Source organism: Gobius niger (assembly GCF_951799975.1).
Source record: "Gobius niger genome assembly, chromosome: 12".
Lineage (NCBI taxonomy): Eukaryota > Metazoa > Chordata > Actinopteri > Gobiiformes > Gobiidae > Gobius > Gobius niger.
This window is the reverse complement of record NC_136863.1, coordinates 17,210,454-17,229,009: the sequence shown is the minus strand read 5'-3', so window position 1 is coordinate 17,229,009 and position 18,556 is coordinate 17,210,454. Positions and strand designations below refer to the sequence as shown.

Here is an 18,556-nt window from a genome sequence, read left to right as displayed (position 1 = left end):
GCACTGACATAATAAGAGATTAGGATATGAACAAAACATTATAGCCATGTCTGCTCCAATGTGGAGTCAATTAATAATTACTGCTTTGTAGCACTTTGAGAAACTTGTGACCCAGGCTTGTAAAGTGCAATACAAGTGAAAGCCGTTGTTATTTATTAGGCTACAGGTCAAGTTGGGGCTTTGACCAAATCACAGCTCATTATCATTGTTCATTTACTGGAAAAATGTTCTCTATAGTGTATTCCTGGTTACATTACATGTGGCCCGCGACCCGCTGTGGGAGCTGAATTTCGGCCCATGACCCCAATATGGACACCCCTGCCCTAAACAGTCACCTGTGCAGGGTTGTTTAAGGGTTGTGTACATTTTGCCTTTCACCTAAGCAGCTCTGTATGTGACAAATACTCGCAGCAATAATCAGGTAAGCATTGAGTTTTCGTAAACAACCTTCGACTTTGTCAACAATGGAAAACAGTTGAGAACTTCAGTGATATGCATGGTCTATCCCATCAAAACATTGCGGCTCATGAGATTAAAAAGAGACTGTTAAAACTACACTGGAGAGAGAAATAGCGCCATATTGTGCCAAATCAACAGGAGAAAGCACTAATCAGAGGTGATAAAAGTTATGAAGATGGTTTTGAGTCACATATTGTGAGTCCCACAATATTGGGGCAGGAATCCTCTCTCAAGCGCTCTTGCATTCGAAAGGAAAGAAGATGGAGTAGAATCAGATACTAGACATTTTTTTTCAACAATTTTATCTCATTCAAACAATCCCGCTGTTGCAGAAGAGTGACTGGGACTTTCACGTTGTCACTCCTGAAGGCTCATGCATTTTTCATGGCCTCAGTGTAACCTCATCACTTGCAACAACTGACAGCAGACAGCACATTTCAACACTCTGTCAGAGCACTGTATCATGAGACAATTACTCATGTATACATCATTAACGGCTGGAGATTGTCAGATAAAGGCAAAGTCAGAACAGAAGTCGAGCTGCTCTGTGCAACACCAAACAAACAGGTTCAGAACAGAAACAAGGGTGTCCGCTCTCATCCCGGTGTAGACACTGCGGCCTCATGCGGCGCAGACAGACTGGTGGGAATTGCTGCTTAGCGTTCTTCGTAAAAGGGGGATGGATGCTTGTAGAATACTCGCATTGTGCACATTGTCACAAAAACATCAATGTAAATGGGCTGTTAGAAGCATATGAAAAAAACAAATCCCTGCTCTGATTTGAAGACAATGAGTTCTGACAATACAGAACAATTGGAAACATACGGATCATTAACTAGTCATTTGGTATCCTTACAACAGAACTGTTGTAAGGATACCACATATAGCAGTAATGAATATACTGTGCATTTACATAAAGCTATCAAAATATACTCACAGATGAACTCTGAGAAAAAGGGGTGCTCAAGAAAGAAAATGTTGTTATAGTATAGTATATACAGACTCACTTCAACACACTACTTTCAATTAAATAGAAATGTAAGCAATTCAAACTTAAAAACCCCTAAATTAAATAGGATAATCCTGACTAAAACATTTTTACGTTGTATTAAAGGGGCTAGATGCAAGTTGGCTATTTTATACTCACTACTGCCACCTCAGGTCATATGTGTAACTGTAGCTTCTATATTAAGCTGTTGTTACTTCGGACCTGAAGTAACAACTTTTTGGGTGACAGTGCAGGATTTTAGAGGTATTTGTGGTGAACAGGTCTGGGCTTATTCTACATATTAGGACATGGCTGGAACATGTAGGGGCAGGAAAATACATAATTTTGACATTTTTAAACTCTGTATAGTCCCTTTTAGCTGTGCTGGAATAATAATATTGTGGCTTCCAGTGTTGTGGGTAATGTATTACAAAAGTAACGAGTTGCTAAAATGTATTACTTTTTTCAGTAACTAATGAACATAACATACAGGCGCTCGTCATATAATTAGAATATCATGAAAAAGTTCATTTATTTTTGTAGCTCAACTTATATGATAAAGACTCATTAAATGCATTTTTTATGAGATTTTTAATTTGGGGTTTTTACAAGCTGAGCCATAATAATCAAAATGATAACAAATACAGGCTGTGCATATCTCACTATCATGTATTAGTTTCACGTAAATGCACTTTTTCATGATTATGAGATGAGCACCTGTATAACTTACACAAACATAGGAATATGTTAGTCAAAACAATTGCATTTAAATGTACGAACGAAAAAAATGCCAAACTTCCCCCATAAAAACTGCAACACCGAATCAAATTGAAAGTTGGTGCATAAGATCTGCTGCTGTGTGTCCCTGACATCGCCAAAACAAAACACAAGAATTTTGCTCTGTGACATTATTACTATTTTTAGTTTTTATTTTGCCAAAAGTAACTCAAAGTAGTGTAACTCCGCTACAGTTTGAAACAGTAATATGTAATACAAAAATATTACATTTTTAAAACTGGAAGTACAAACATAGAATATATCATGATCATTTGGCAAAATATTATGCAACCTTACTTATATAGTTACTTAATAAGACTGTTAACTCTCTAATGTAATGCAAATCTACTCAAAGTCAAACTGAAATTGAGCAATCTTAAAAGTTTTTGTCAGCCATCCAATTTTCGAAAAGTACAAATCATTAATACTCTTTTTACAGAATGAGCAATATAAATAAAGTGGACAGTAAATGCTTTGTTTATACCAAAACACTGTAAGACACAGACCTTTTACTTACAGCAGCTGTGAACATAAATGAATGTATAGGTAGTAAAAACTATGTGTATAAGTCATGGATCGAAAGCTGAACTCCGTAAGCAGCAGTGGCAGCCATGAGGAAGAGTTTTGACTGCAGTTGTGACCTCCTTCACCTCTTCTCCTCTGTGGAGCTGACTTTTAGACCCACCTATCACTCAATTCGCTAAATGCCCTCCAGCTTCCCCTCAGCTTTTCACACGTTAATTTTAGAAACTCGTTCAACAAAAAAAAAAAAAAAAAAGAAATCAAGTCTGTCTTTACATATTTTGGCTAAAAATGTTCAGTGGCCACAGTGATATAGTGCTTTCCCCCTCCCTAGGGCAGTCACGGCACTTTACATCAAGAAACCCTTCACCCACACTAAAATGTGGTCTGGGAAGGTCCTGTTTCCTCATGCTTTTAGTCGTGGTCTAATGTGGGGTCAGTTCTCGATTGATTTAGTCCTGGTTTTGTTTGGGTTCAGACCTGGTTCATTTATTTTAAACATAAAAATAGCTTGTGGCTCTTTAGAAAAACAAGAACGTAGTATATTCAGGAAGAATTGGCGCTTTGTGTACAAAACTGGGTTGGTATGCTACTGAATTGACAAACCTGGAGTTTATCCTTGAGCCATACGTATTCATCAGAAAGTGCAGTGTTACTAAAATAGCAAAGAAAGAAGATTAGCAGTAGAGCTGATAATTGGAGCAACAGCGAGGCAGAACATGAAGGAAGTGGAGACACGAGGAAAGGCAGTGTCAAGAAGAGACTATGTTGACTAGTTTAACAAGAGTTGGGCGTGCGAGCTGTCAGTGGATCTGGCTCAAGACGGAAAAGTGTGGAAAAATAAAGCACTAATGAGAGGGGCTCATTAAACATAGCATTTACACAGGGCCGACAGGACAGCCGGTATTTAATGAATTCTGCTCTTATGCACACACACACACTCAAACTGGGCCTTCCCCACCTGCCCAAGAGCCAATTAAAATGTTTTTTTTTTCCCCCTTTTTTTCTGGAGCCACTTCAAACTCTGAAACCATAAAGGCTTTCACAAACTAAAGATAAATACAAGAACAAGAGGAGCTCGGGGATGACTCTCCCTGTAGGTTAGATATTTGCTCTGCACCGTTTCTAAACGCAGAACTGTCAAGAGGGAATTTAAGAAACATGGCGTCAACATTTTTCCTTCTGTCTGTCATTATCATTAACAGTTGGACTTGTAAGATTTAGGTTTTGAAAATGAGAAACACATTCAAAGACAAGATGCTCAAGCACAATCCCACTGCTTCTCATTTTACAAAAGTTTGGCTGACGTTCACTTGGTACAGTCTTTTCTTAACAAGCCGTCTTCACGTTATCTTGCGCCACCTGTGGTTGCCGTGACTGCTGTCTCCCATGTATCCTGTCTCTATGGCAACTGTCCCCTGAGAAACCAATGAGGACTCTGTTTTGCTTAAGGGTCGCACAATATATTGACAGATTATTGATTTTTGTTAAGCTCTTAACCCACCGAGCACTTTATCTGCAGTTTGGCTTTACTGAAATCAGAAACGTTCTTGTAAAAATGAAAAGCATCAAAATAGCAACAAAATATGACAAAAACTCAACAAGAAAAGTGACAAAAACACAATAAAAAAGACCAAAAAAATCAACAAAAGAACAACAAGAATGGGACAAAACAGTGACAAAAACTCAACAAAATAGTTAACCTGGCTAACGCCATGCTGCTGTGTGCGCTTGAATCATTTCGAACAGCACATCAGCCTGGGGACCATGGCCGAAATTTTGGCATGGATTTGGGAACCAATCACAGAACGAGGAGGGACGGCAAGATGATGACGAGCAATTCGATATACGGAAGCTTGTAGTTTTACTTATTTACGGATAATAAAAAAAAAGTTTATTTACGGATCAAACATGACAGCAGCAGATGCGACGCTATTTTTCGATCAAGTTTTAGGCCGTGTTTTAAATAGCCCGTGTTTAGCTCGAAAGTTTACAGTGGGTACGTCATACGTCATCGGATACGATGACAAGATTGGCTGTGGCCACGTGCAGACGCACTATGGACGATCGTAAACCACACCTCTCCTACGAGAAAATGAATTGGTGGTTTAGTCTGGCGTTAGCCAGGCTACAAAATAGTGGTAAAATTGAGTGAAAAAGAAAGAAAGCAACAATGCAAGGAAAAAGTTTTGTAGGCTTTCAAATGAGCCGTTACACTGGCAAATTTTAGATTTGGGTAAAGCCGAATTGGAGCAAATGCGCTCTGTTAAGGCGTGGTAAGAGGTTTAATCTTGCTTGACACAATTTCATTGAAAAAACAAAACAAAACAAAAAAACAACAATAATTATTGTTTAAATGAGTTAAAGCAGTACTAAGTAACTTATGCCCCAAGAGACCATAAGCGCTACTGCAGGTGTCGCAACATGCTGACAGAAAAGAAAAATAGGGATATTGTACATCCAATTACACAATGGAGATATCTTTTTCACTCAAACCTGGCTGTAAATACTGTTTAAGTGACGCAAGCCCGCAGTGAGCTTTGCCCGTTGGCCTGTTAGCCTCTTCTTCGTGATTCTATTAGTGTATTGGTGACTCTGACCCGGAGGCAGCAAAGTTGCAATTGTGGTTTTCTGGCCAGAGACACCAGGGGGGGATTAAAGACCCCCCCCCATTCACACTTGTATTACCCCGAGGGGAACCACGAAAAGGATTTATAAAGGTAAAAGTTACTTAGAACTGCTTTAAAATGTGTTGAAAAGTCAAGTATTGCAGTAATCGGCCTACCAATCAATCCACATTAATCAAAATTCATCTGTAGTGCCTTTCAGTGTCCAGTCAACAAGAAGTAAATACAATGTGTCAAAAACCCAGGCTACGTTGCTCAGATATAGACTGCAACTCAGAGTCAAGTGCAGCAGTAGGTGCTATAATGCTTTAGCCTGATGCTGTTTGGATTGTTGACAGCTCACACTTCCTCCCCCTCCACTGTGATGATTTAGCCACTTATTATATCGCTGTGGGGTCATGACACTGGCTGACTTGCTTGACTCTTCAAAAAATACAAATTGCAGTGTTTACTGGGAATAGTGAACCATACTTTTAGAAAGCCAAGTAAATAGACATATATAGAAAATAGATGGTTTAGGGTTGCCATGTCGATGGAACCTGTGCTTCCCCAGGCCACTTTTTTGGTTTTAATGTTTCGTAGACAAGCGAAAAAGCCGAGCGCTAAAGTGTAGATAAGGCTGCACCCAATTCCCATCCCACTCAGAGAGAAATGACTTCAGTACGTGTGTGATCTGATGAGGGCAGGGGTTACAGGAGTTTATTAAATACCGTTAATTACTTTATGATTGACTCGTCTGCAGAACATCTCTCATGCCTCCAAAGACGGAACAACAACAAACGCTCATGGTAATTGATACTTTGACAGAGAAAGAAGTGACTTAAATGGAAATCTCACATTAACATATTTTAATTATTAATAATCATTATTATAAGTGCATTGGACCATCCTTGGGGAACACAGAAGGAAGGATGAGGGACGTCATGGCAAAAATATATATATATATATATATATATATATATATGCAAAAGCCGTTTTTACACGCCTAGTTTTAGAATGTGTAGAATGTGTTTATTGTATTATTAATCTGCGAACAATTCTGGGGCATAAAAAAACATATTACAAAGTTATGGATTCATGAATAATAGTAAGTTCACATACTAAAGGCCCACTTTATTTTGGTTTGGTGCTTGTTGGGGTTTATGTGACAGCATGAGATTTACTTCTTAACAATTGCTTAGGCGCATAAAAGCACCAGCTCACTGCGAACCGCTCTAAACAAGCCTTAGACAAGTGTTGCATTGGCCACAGATTCATATTGATGGTGATGTTATTCATGAAGTCTTGCATTGCATTGCGAGGACTTGGCGAGGTTTCCTGAAAACACTACTGCCAAAGCCGCAGCTTTAATTTCAGCAGAATAATCAAGAGACCCATTTATTTTCTCACTGTGCTACCCCTGGGTTCTAATAAATAGCTTTAGAGGAAAGAGATTTTTTTTTTTCCCCCCCTGCATTTACAATTTGCGTCTGCTCTCCCATTTCACTCTCTCGACGTCTGCCTCCACTGCGGTGAGCGGTGATCTAATCAATTCTCACTGGACTCTGAAAAGCCAAAACCCGGTGCTAAAGCTAATATCACGCTCTGTCTTCTAGCTCTCCACACATCTGCAGCACGTCCTCTTTCATCTCTCGACCTGGATGTGTGCGTACAAACAGATATATGCCCGAGTTAATGATAATGAAATAATCTTCATTCATATAGCGCTTTCTAAAACAAAGTTACCAAGTGCTTCACTGGCAGCAAGGCAGTAATAAATACATTTCAAGTCGTGCATCACAATTAATCACAACCGATTAATACCAGAAACAAAATGAACAAAATATAGCCGACATTGCATTTCCTCTGGCAGGTCTTTCCAGAGCTTTGGGGACCCAGTGTTGTTGTTATAATCCAAAGAGGCGTTTTTGGGGATGCCATTGTAACTCACAGACACACATTTTGTCTTCCCATTGAGACATTTCAAAGCATCTGTCAGAAGCTTTGTCTCCAACCTACCCTCACAGCAGTCATAAGTACTGTACAGTAGCGACGCTAAGAATATCATCGCAAAATGCCTCTAATGAACACGTCAGACAGAGAGGGAAGCCGTGGCTGAAGAGGGAATATAATTAGTGAGATGCTGTGGGGAGTGCAGATACTATTTTACCAAGTGTTTTATTCCACTATCACAGACAGCGCTGAGGCTTAAGCTCTTACTCTTACCCTGGGATTAGCTTTCAAACTGTCCACTTAGAGGCTTTGCTGAGCAGCCGATAAGGTTCTAGGCCTAGGGAAGAGCTCCATTAAGACATGGCCTACTGCAACCAATCCATCAACCACCACAACCACCAGCCAGCGTGCGTGTCCGCTCTGGATGGACTGCTGCTGAAGAGACATGATGCTGTTATAGTAAAGCCTTAACTGCTGTGGAGAACTTATAAGTCACATCCTAAAAAGGCACGCGCAGCTTGATACAAATGAAACCTTACAATTGTACAGTGTTAACATGAAGGACTAACATTATCCATACTTATTCTGGCCTCAAATGGCTATGGGGTGGGCGACTACTGAATTTGAGTTGCACACTCGAAGTGAACTTGCCATTCCTCATGTAAGTGAGGGGCTGGGCTCATTCTGCTTTATGATTGAGATCCAAAGCAGAAAACATTTAAACATGAACCATTTTTATAGCATTTTAGAGCGAGACACAACAGGTGAATAGGGAAAATGTTTTAATTTTTACAGACCTCAATTTGAAACTTGCTGTCGATTACTCTCTGTAGTGTCTCCCCTTAAATGTTCAAATCAATATTACAATTGTAAAACCACAGGATAACTAATATTTGATATGCACATGTTCATATACTGTGTCATGTTTATGAAATACTTAAGAAGGAACAAACATACCCCATCTTTAAGCCTATTTTTGTAAAAGAGACAGATTAGCATACGAGTAAGTACAGGAGAAGCAGTTAAAACATCTGGGAGTCAACTCATTTATAGACACAGCAATAAACATGATTTTTACAGTCCTAAAAATATCAGGATGGCAACATTTGCCAGACTGAGACCTTTGACTTTATAATGCCCAGGTTGGACTCCGACCTGCTGTACCTGTGACCTGGCCTCACACACAAATCCCATCGATGTACGAGTGGTCAGCACTGCGGAGTCTTATCATTCCTTAAGCCTGTCTCCTGTGAGCACAGCCCTGCCTGCTGCCTGCCACTACGGTATAATGCCATCAGGGGCCGGCCGAGTCTGAATGCTGAATGCCACAAAGCAGCCTCACTATAGCGGTGGAAATGAATGCCGCAGATACAGCCGTTGAACAAGAGGGACACTTGGCTGATTGATTAAACAATAGACGCTCATTACAGAGGTACCAGCCCGAGGTGAGCCTGGGTGTGTGGCTCAGGGAGAAAGATAAAGCGAGAGCTGCCGGATAGAGATACAAGGAAATGGCACAAGCAGGACTGGAGTATGAGGAGAGCGACTGTGGACCAGCTGCTATATATAGCACATGGCAAGAAGTAGGATAACACATTGCTGCTTTGACGCTGAATCCAGGCTGCGGATAGTGAGCTGAGGAGCCACTGGTCACAGCACGGGGGACTGACTTGACATTGCATTATTATGCAGCACTCAAGCGCACACACAAATACGGTCATAGCCTAGTTCACCGAGGCCTGACCGACCAGTGGCACGGGCCGTATAATATCCACATCTGCACAGCTCTATTTATCATCAGCTTGTCATGTACGCTATAGTTCATGTGCGGCACAGTTCAACGCACAAAAGGAACAGAGTGGCTCTGAGTGTTCACTTTTCAGCCTGTGATACCGTCGCCTTTCTACATGAGCGGAGCTGAGCGGACCACTTGAGAAAAGTTTGATTTGGTGTATAGCGTTCCCCACCGATTTTCCTTCCACTGCTTTTTAGAATAAACCGGTTCAGACAACAATGGGAGTTACCAAGATGCGGGGATATATTCAAGCTGATGTGTTTCAACAACTCACCATGCAATGTAATGCAAAATCAGTTGTGATAGATGCTATAACATATCTTTCCAAACAAGTCATGTGTCGTTTGTACAGTTGACGTGAATGTGCAACGGGAAACAGCTTTTAGGCTTTACTCAAGTGTACATTCTCCCTACCTAACCAACAGCAGTGTGCAACTAGAATCCAACAACGCTAACTAAAAGAAAAGCTACTATTGTGATATCCTATTTGCATAATGGGGATGGGGCCTGCCAAACACAGCAGTAAAGGACTTACAAACCTCTCCTACTCTTACAATGTTCTCCTCTGCCCTGCATATGTGCACTGGTCAGTCTGAACAGTGTGTGTATATACGAAACTAAAACACCACATTAAACAGCCAAACGATTATCAAAGGCACATAATGGAATAAAGTGTTTGCGTACCTTCTTGGTGAAGTCCATGGCTTTAAGGATGGAAAGGTTGAGTGTTTCCAGTGAGGCCAGAACCCCTTCATATTCTCCCATGTGCTTGGCAAAATAGTCTGCACACATACAGCGCACACTCATTCATTCACATGTACAAGTGCAGAATTACACAATACATTTGATACATGCAGAAAATGTGGTAAAATGTTTTGTAAGTCAGTGAAAAAAGATGAGAAAATGAGAAGTGGGTTTTTGAGATGAATCTGAAGGTTTTCTGTAAAGAGGAGCTGAACCTTGGGCTGTTAAAGCTTAATAAAACTGTATTAGTCACTCACATTGGCGAGTGTACCACGCAAACACTTTGACGTGCATAGGTGCCAAGCTATTGGAAATCGGAATTAATAACTGTCATAATAGAGCAGAAAAAACAGCAATGTATTAACCCCCACTTTAACAGAGCACATTTTCTCCAATTTATCCAAATCTAAAAGCCAGTGTAACGCCTCATTTGAAAGCTAAGACCTACAAATGTTTCCTTGCTGTGCTTCCATGCGCTGTTGCCGTGTTGTCATTACTTTTTCGTCACTTTCTCTCTTCTTTCATGTTTTTGTTGCTCTTTTTTGTAACTTTTTGCTGCGTTTTCATCTTTGTTTATGTCTCGTTTTTGGTGCCATTTTGATGCCTTTTTCCAAGAAGTTTTTAGATTCGGGAAATGTTTGGATACCTGGATAATAACAGGAGAAAATGTGCTTGGTTAAGGTGGGGGTGAAGATGTTAAACTGAAGTGGCCTGGTCATTCTTGGTAAGGTCTTTCAGGGTTTCAGTTTATCTGTACTCCCTGCAGGGGTGTCAAACAGGCGGGCCACGGGCCAGATCCGGCCCGCGAGATGATTTAATCCGGCCCCTGCCTTGTAGAGGATAAATTCAATTATGTCCATAAAAAAAAAAAGAGGCTACATTCAAGTTGGGGCTTTGAACAAATCACAGTTCATTATTAGTATGCATTTATTGGAAAACTGTTCTCAATAGTATTTTCCTGTTTACATTATAAGTGACCCGCGACCCGCCATAGGAGCTGAATTTTGGCCCACGACTCAAATGAGTTTGACACCCCTGCCCAACAGCATGTCCTTGTAGGTTTCCTATTTTCATTTTCGCTTTTCAGTTTCATTTACCATTAAAACGCGTACAATCGAGTGTTCTTTGACCCGATTGAAAAGCCTCATTGGGAATTTCCTTTTTGAATAAAGGTGAAATGAATGATCAGCTATCAACAGTAAGGGCAGCACTACTTGTTGTATGTCTCCCTTCACTTCAATTTAAGATTATTGACTGAACATACACAAGTCATTTGAATAAAAGTGCAATCTGTATGATGAATGCAAGAGTCACAAACTGACAAGGAGAAATGCGTGAATGTGGCCCGTGTGAGTGCTCGAGTGTGCATTGTACTTACCACAGAGTTCCTTGGTGTCAACATTACTATTGCATCAACGCAAAGGAGCAGCAGAGGGAGTGAGAGAGGGGAGGAAGGGTTGAAAAGAAGAGGGGAGAAGGGCGGAGAGCAGCAGGGTCAGAGACACAGGAGAAGAGACTGTTTCATGCTGTTGCATAGACACACAGCAGCATACACTCACACAGTGACCGTCTAGCAAACTTTACGCGTACCCTTGACATTCACAAGTCATGCAGGCTGCTGGTAGACCTTAGTAGCTAGTGCTAACAAGCAACAACCAGAAAACCTCAGAAGTATCACTTGCCATTCATAACAATCATATGGAAATTAGAAAAAAGATTAAAGGAATTTCTATCCAGATGATGTTTACTATTGATTAAATGTCATTAAGTATTTGAAACATTTTGAATGCGAGTTGTTGTTGGGGGAAGGCGGGGTATGGAAAATGGTTCAGCAGTCAGTGATTCCAGAGGGCAGAGATCCCATCTGTTCATCTGCTTCACAAATGATGGCGGTTACACTGAAACGCCTGTAGACGCCGAAATGTGTAAATGAGGACGAGAACGATTTGTTTAGGCACAACACCACTTTACTGCAGGCTTTCCAACCAATTATGCTCCATTATACTGTGCCAGTCTAATTTTACAGCCATGAGAGAAAAGCGGGGAGAGAATGTTTGGTATGGAATGGTACAACTTTTTTTTTGGTTTTTCATTAGTTCGAGCCAAATGAGCCAAAAGAAAATCTGAACATTGCTTTGATTTTGTGTTGTCGCCGTATTGTCATGAGATCGCTTTTGGAATAATGCTTTTGAGGCACAATTCAGGGCTTTGTGAAGTAAAGCAGTGGTTCTCAAGGGGCGGATTTGACATAAAATTTGAGTTTGACGTGAATAATGTGAAATATCTGGAACCAAAATGAGGGCATGGTATTTTTGAATATTTGTAAATAAATACTGCAAATATTTAAAGAGTTGGACTGTACATTGTGTACTATTATGTGGAACCTGGAATCTTGATAGTAATTAAAAAATAATGTATAAAACAAGACTAAACAACAGGACTGCTGTAAAGTATATTCAAGTGTAAAGCAGAACTAAGTAACTCGTGCCCCTAGAGGCCATAAGCGCCACTGCAGGTGTTGTAGCATGTTGCGTTTTTACTCATTAATTGTCCATGAGAGTAAATACTACGGTGACAGAAAAGACAAAGGGAGAGAGGGATATTGTACATCCAATTACACAATGGAGATGATTTGTTTCACTTAAACTTGGCTGTAAATACTGCTAAAGTGGCGCTCGCCCACAGTTAGCTTTGTCTGTTAGCCTGTTAGCTTCTTCTTTGTAATTCCATTAGTGTGTATTGCGCCTCCGGGTCAGAGCAGGGAAAGCTGCAAGTGTGGTTTTCTGGTCAGAGACACCAGGGGGAGATGAAAGACCCCACCAATCAATAATTGCATTACCCACAGAAGGACTACGGAACGGATTTCATAAGGTAAAGTTACTTAGTTCTGCTTTAACTAAGGGGCAGGTATTATATCATTGCTCTACTCTCTGCTCCTTTGCACTTATGTTTTATGCTGCATATTTCTAATGTCAATTTAAATAAGACGACATGTTGACCCACTTTTGTGTACTGACGCACCAGACAGCTAACTTCAAATTACAATGTGATATCGTTGACATTTAGCCAAAAGTAATCTCATCATTCCAGGGACAAAGATAAGAATTCCAACTTGAGGCCAAAACAAGTTGTGGAATAGTTGCTTTAGATTAGATGAGTTGTTGCAGGAGATGGGGGAGCAGATAAGTGACAGATGGGGAGAGAACGAGGTGATGAAAGTGATGGAGTGACAGAAAACACAGATAGAGGATCTCAGTGTGGTGTAGGGAGGAAATGGAGCTGCCTCCTCACCTCAGACTGATGGTCGTGTGCTCGTTCGTCCTGTCCCGGGCTATCAATCACAAGCTGCAACTTTCACTACCACCAGCCCCTCACCCTGTACCCATCACTTGCCCTCCAAAGCCTCCTTGCAGCGGGTTCGGAAAGTTGTCGGACCTCTTTTACTTCCATCTACTACATACTATAATTCTATATGGATCTTTATCAGTGTCTAAATAAAGAACGGATGAATGCAGTCTCATACTAAAATCTCGTCAATTTATTTTCTATTGGCAAAACTTATACATTCATTACCCCACATGATATGTATAACAAAGTGAAACTTTTTGGAAAAGAAATGAAAAGAATGAAAAGAAAAAGGCCTGACATAATTCAGACCTGATGCAACAACTGCAATCCCATTTCATTACCTTTGTGCTGCTTTTGAACACACAAAAAATCAGTGCAGTAGTAAATTCTATTAATTAAATTAAACATTTATCAAACTACAACATAATAACCTAGAAATAAATAGGTGGTATGAGTACTTCCTGAACCCACTGTGTAATGTGCTTATGATCAAATCAGAACCAACGCAGATTACATCATTGTCATTTTGTTTGGTATTGTTTGTTCCAGAACAAAACTGACAAAGGAAAAGGGATAATTTCATGTTTCAAGGATAGAACTGTTGAATAGCCCATTGGTACAGTATGATTGCGCTCTGTGACTGTTACATCCTGTTCTGATTTAATAAAGAAGTAATAAACATCCAAAATGGAAAACTAGGTAAAAAAAAACAACAGAAAAGATTATTAATTTATGTCTTTGTCTATCTATGATGATGTTTGAGGGACACGATCCTCCCATTACATGTCAGTGCTTTGTTGCCGTAATCATGCTTTGTCCGATCGGTTAAATCTGAAGGGGTGAACTTTGTGACTGTCCCGCTGCAGTGATTAAGATTTATTAAGCCCAACCATCTCCAAGTGTCCACTGTCTAACATCGATGGGACAGCGCTGCAGTCCTGCTGCACTGATTTAACACATCTCCATAATGAGTGGCTCACTGCAGGATTTATATTGAACCTAATTCAATCTGCAGTCATAAAGGTCAGCTTTTATTCTGCTCCGTTTACTTTTATCAGGTGCACTACAGGATTCAGAGGGTTGTGTAAATGACTGAGTTTGATGACCCGCTGTGTCAGCACCTCCATCACCAGCAGGGCGAGCTGATCGGCTGATAAAAGGTCCAAAAATGAACGTAACTAGACCCAATTAGAGCGACAGTGTCCTGCAGAGCTCTGGTCATTGTGAACCTCATTTAGAGAGACTCACGACTCGCAAAACGGAGACCACACACCACTGCTCTGCACTGCATGCACAAGTATTAATCGCAAAACTGCATGTTTGTTTGAAGAATACTTTCATAGACGGGCCGGGTAGTGCAATCTCTGCTCATTGTATGTCAAATATTAAGGCGGTTTATCAATCAAAATTCAGGGCTGTATTTGTCTATATTGACCTCCACCACTAATTCTTAAAAAGCTGTGTCAAAACTACACAGACAAGACACATGACAGGGAGATGTAATGTGGTGTGATGGGACACAAATCACTACTGGATTGTTGTGATAATTCAGCATTAGAGTTCTACATATGAATGAACTTCTTTCATAGATTTTCAGCAGATCAATCAAGAGGTCGATCAATAAGATAAAACGTCTGTAAGGAAATAAATACAGAAAAAGAAGTTTGAGTTGACTTTCCATTGAAGCGTGTCTATGAGAAGAGCAAGTTGCTTTTGTTTTGGAGTTGCCACTTCACATGAAGTGCCCTGGTTTAGATGAAGCCTTCACAGCTGCAGTATGAATAAAGAAGTGTGCACAAGCACAGTGAAATAATGGCGAAGCATAGCAGCGTGTCTGTGATAGTTAAACAGCTGCTCTTTTCCATGTCATTCTGTGATATCAAAAATAATTGAAGCCCCACAACATCACACACACACACACAGTGTTAATTTCATGCAATTTAATAAGCAATATCTCCTGTTGCAGCCAGGCCGTGCAAACTACACTAACAGTGTCGCCTCAGTCTACAGTGGGTGAGTGTGCAGTGCTGACCTGGTGTTGTCGGAGTCAATGGTGTGAAACAGCTTCTCCAGCTCCTCCTCATTCAATGTACCGTCCGAGAAAAAGGCCTGGAACTCATCCAGAGACAGTTTCCCGTCATCTGCAAACACAAACAGACAATTTGAAGAAATACAGTGATGGAATCGAGTGAAACCTCCCTGAGCTAATGGCACATTTACAAAGCAATACTGTCAAAGCTAATAGGCCTTCAGGAATCACACGGCTTCTTCAAACTGTGCTTTTTGTTCACACTAAAGGCGTTTGTTCACACAAAGGTTTTTGACCCCGGGGGGTAGGCACAAAGCAAGGGGTACTTGGAATTTTTAGATAAAAATAAGCAGGTGAAGAGGAACAGTATTTTAATTTACATTTCACATTTCATCAGTCAAAAAAATAACGGTAAAAAAAGGCCAAAGGAGTACAGCAAAAACAAAAAGGCTTGAAACCACTGCTATACAGTGCAACAATCCTCCATGTAACACTTTATTTCACACTACCCTTGTGGCATTGTACTTGCATAATTTAGAACAATGTAATGTGCTATGTAACTGTGTGCAATAACTCACCTATGGGTGACATACACGATGGAATAATATGTATTTGTAGTTTGGAGGCACACCCTAAGTGTCTTATTACATTATGTACTTAAGACATATTATTCCATTGTGTATGTACTACATAGATATAAGCTACAGATTGTTACAAAGCAGCTTACGTTGTACTCTTGTTATACATTTTGTACAATGTACAATGGTACAATGTATCAATGTGTAAAATAAAGTGTATGTACAGAAAGTACTTAACTGCAAGTCCTATTCACAATGTTTCCAACACGAGAATATAATTTACCCATTTAAAACTTATACTCCTCTGTCTCTTTAAACCAACTATATCTGTACAAGTAGCTCCAAAAAGCATATGTTCATCCCACGTTTGCCTAAAAAACCCTGCAGCGGCGTAAGTGTGATGTTGCTGTCATGTTTTGGAGGCAGTAATATCCTCTTTACATGTGCGACTGCAGTGTTTGCCTGTGTCTGACATGGCATTCAGTCGCTCAGTGAGATCAGTGCCTTCAGAGGGCTGTGTGAAATCAATGCTGCACAGGCTCAGTCTGGCACAGACCTGCAGTTGCTTCCCTGCTGTCTGCTGCCTCTGTTTGCCTCTTAATGCTCTTTGGGATGTGCACAATACAGATTATGTTACAAAACCATGCAGAAAGATGCTGCAAGCAAACGTCGGAAAATTTTGTTGACCAAGGAATAGCACAATACTTGTATTCTGACTGAAAAACATTGGTTCAGAAGTTTAACGAAGGGGGGAAACCAAAAGGCATCCTCAAGCAACACAAGCATGAGACTGCCTGAAATTGAAAGAGAGGTACATAAACAAGGAACAATTTGGGAATCACCTTGTTGCATGAATGACAAAACGTTGCTGGTATTGGTATGTTGTTTGTACCAGAATGATTTGAAAAAGTCCCAGATGCAGAGGATAATTGAAAATGGATGTTTGGCCCATTGACTTTTTGAGGGCCAAAAACTAAATAACAAAAATGAGACAATAGATACTGAAACTATAGTTGGCTTGTGATTTAATTAATAGCAATCATCAATGCTCCACTAACATCTAGAGAGGAGCAGTGGGAACTGCTGTCTTCAGTGATTTGTCCTCCATACACTTCCTGTCATGCTTGACTGTACATCTCACCACATGATGCAGAGCTACATATAAAATATTAATTGCCCTGCTCTGAAAGACTTTGTCCTTGAGTGTGGCAGGCTGGCTGGAGCAGAGTGGGAAGTGGACCCTTGTGGAGAGCCTGGAAGCAAATTACTGCACAGAGTAGGGATTTGTCCAAAATCGTCGCACACACAGAGCCGGATTGATTATTGCGGAGCTTATCATGGAGTGTATTGTATTGTATTGTATTGTTTATTATCACAAGTTATTTTCTCATTTCTAATATTGTGAAGCACAATGTTGAGCCACTTTGGATCACATAAGTAGTTCACACAAAACACAAAACCAAACAAGCTCAGCCAGCCTTAAGCAAGTTCAAAATCAGTTTTTGACATGTCCCACTTCCTTCTTAATCCTCTCTTGAAGCTTTCTGGACTCGGTGAAACTTCTCAGACGCTGATGCCACTTTGCCATGTTGATTTCATCATGCAGCTACTCCGCACTGTCTCTACAATGTGAATTTTGTCAAAGGCTTAACCTTCTCACAATGGGGGGCAGGTTTTCTCAAGGCCTGAAAAAGGTCACTGTTCACATGTTTACGGTGACTCTGACTCTCCAGTATCCAGGTCGATGGCTAATAGATACACCGCATTAGGGCAGACAAGGACAGTATATAATGAAAGATCATTTAGAGTGTCTCGAGCGTTCATTACATGAAATACGTGAGCAATGCATTTTAATGTAGCACATGTGGCAGCAGCTCGGTTACTTTCACTCACCCACAGACCTATTGAGCAGTGGTTTGATCCCAACTCTTTCGGATTTTTTTCGTCTGTTTTTAGACATTTACTATAATCCATGTAACCATTTATCATCGTTTATCCATTTGGCAATGTGACAAATTAAGTATCCCAGTGAGTCTATACTTTGGCAAGGACGGTGATGTGTTAGTGAAGGTAGAAATGATGCTATTTTCCTATTATATACAGACAATTTACCAAGGTACAGTGGAAAATACCGCAAAATGTAATTTCACTACCTTGCACTGCAAAACATGTTTACCTCTCAAATGGGAAATCTGCAATCTGCTCAAAACCACTGCTTCTAAAATCTGCACCACTGACCAAATTTACCACATTCTTCCATAACTACCCATAATCAGCAACACATGATCTAACCCAGTTTCTGAAGAGCACACCTCTCTCCAGCCTCAATAGCATGGCATGCATACTGTATGAATGATGTATGCAATGTGGCTCTCTCTAGCTCCTCTAGTGGGAAATTGCCTTTGTACCATGTGCATAATGGTGTGCTACTGAAAAGCAACCATGAAGCATTTTAACTGCTTCCCGTTATCTGAGTCCAGAGCCCAGCAGCTCCCTCTGCACCCCATTAAGCGATGTACAGTATATTCCCGTCTCACAAAAGCCACAGGCAGTGGTGATAAAACAGAGGCTGCCCCTTACACTCTTAATAGGAACACTTCATTCCCCAAACCACTGCCATCTGCGCAAAGTACCTCAAAATGACACCGTGAAGCACAGATCAATGACATTTACAGAAAGTCTACAGCAAAACGCTAAAAAGTGAGCCTTGGAAGAAAAAGTGTGTGAATGCGTCGCCATGTTTTGAGGCAAATGTAT

The 18,556-nt window shown here is 40.5% G+C and overlaps 1 protein-coding gene across 1 annotated transcript in view; it reads right to left on the bottom strand.

The window, feature by feature from the left end:
- necab2 (N-terminal EF-hand calcium binding protein 2) overlaps window positions 1-18,556 on the bottom strand; it is a 103,230-nt gene that overhangs the window by 56,782 nt on the left and 27,892 nt on the right. Inside the window, exons 3-5 of the mRNA XM_079568492.1 lie at window positions 15,225-15,333; window positions 11,223-11,248; window positions 9,785-9,882 (exon numbers count right to left, since the gene is read on the bottom strand). Coding sequence (XP_079424618.1) covers window positions 9,785-9,882; window positions 11,223-11,248; window positions 15,225-15,333 — 233 coding nt within the window. The remainder of the gene's footprint in view (window positions 1-9,784; window positions 9,883-11,222; window positions 11,249-15,224; window positions 15,334-18,556) is intronic.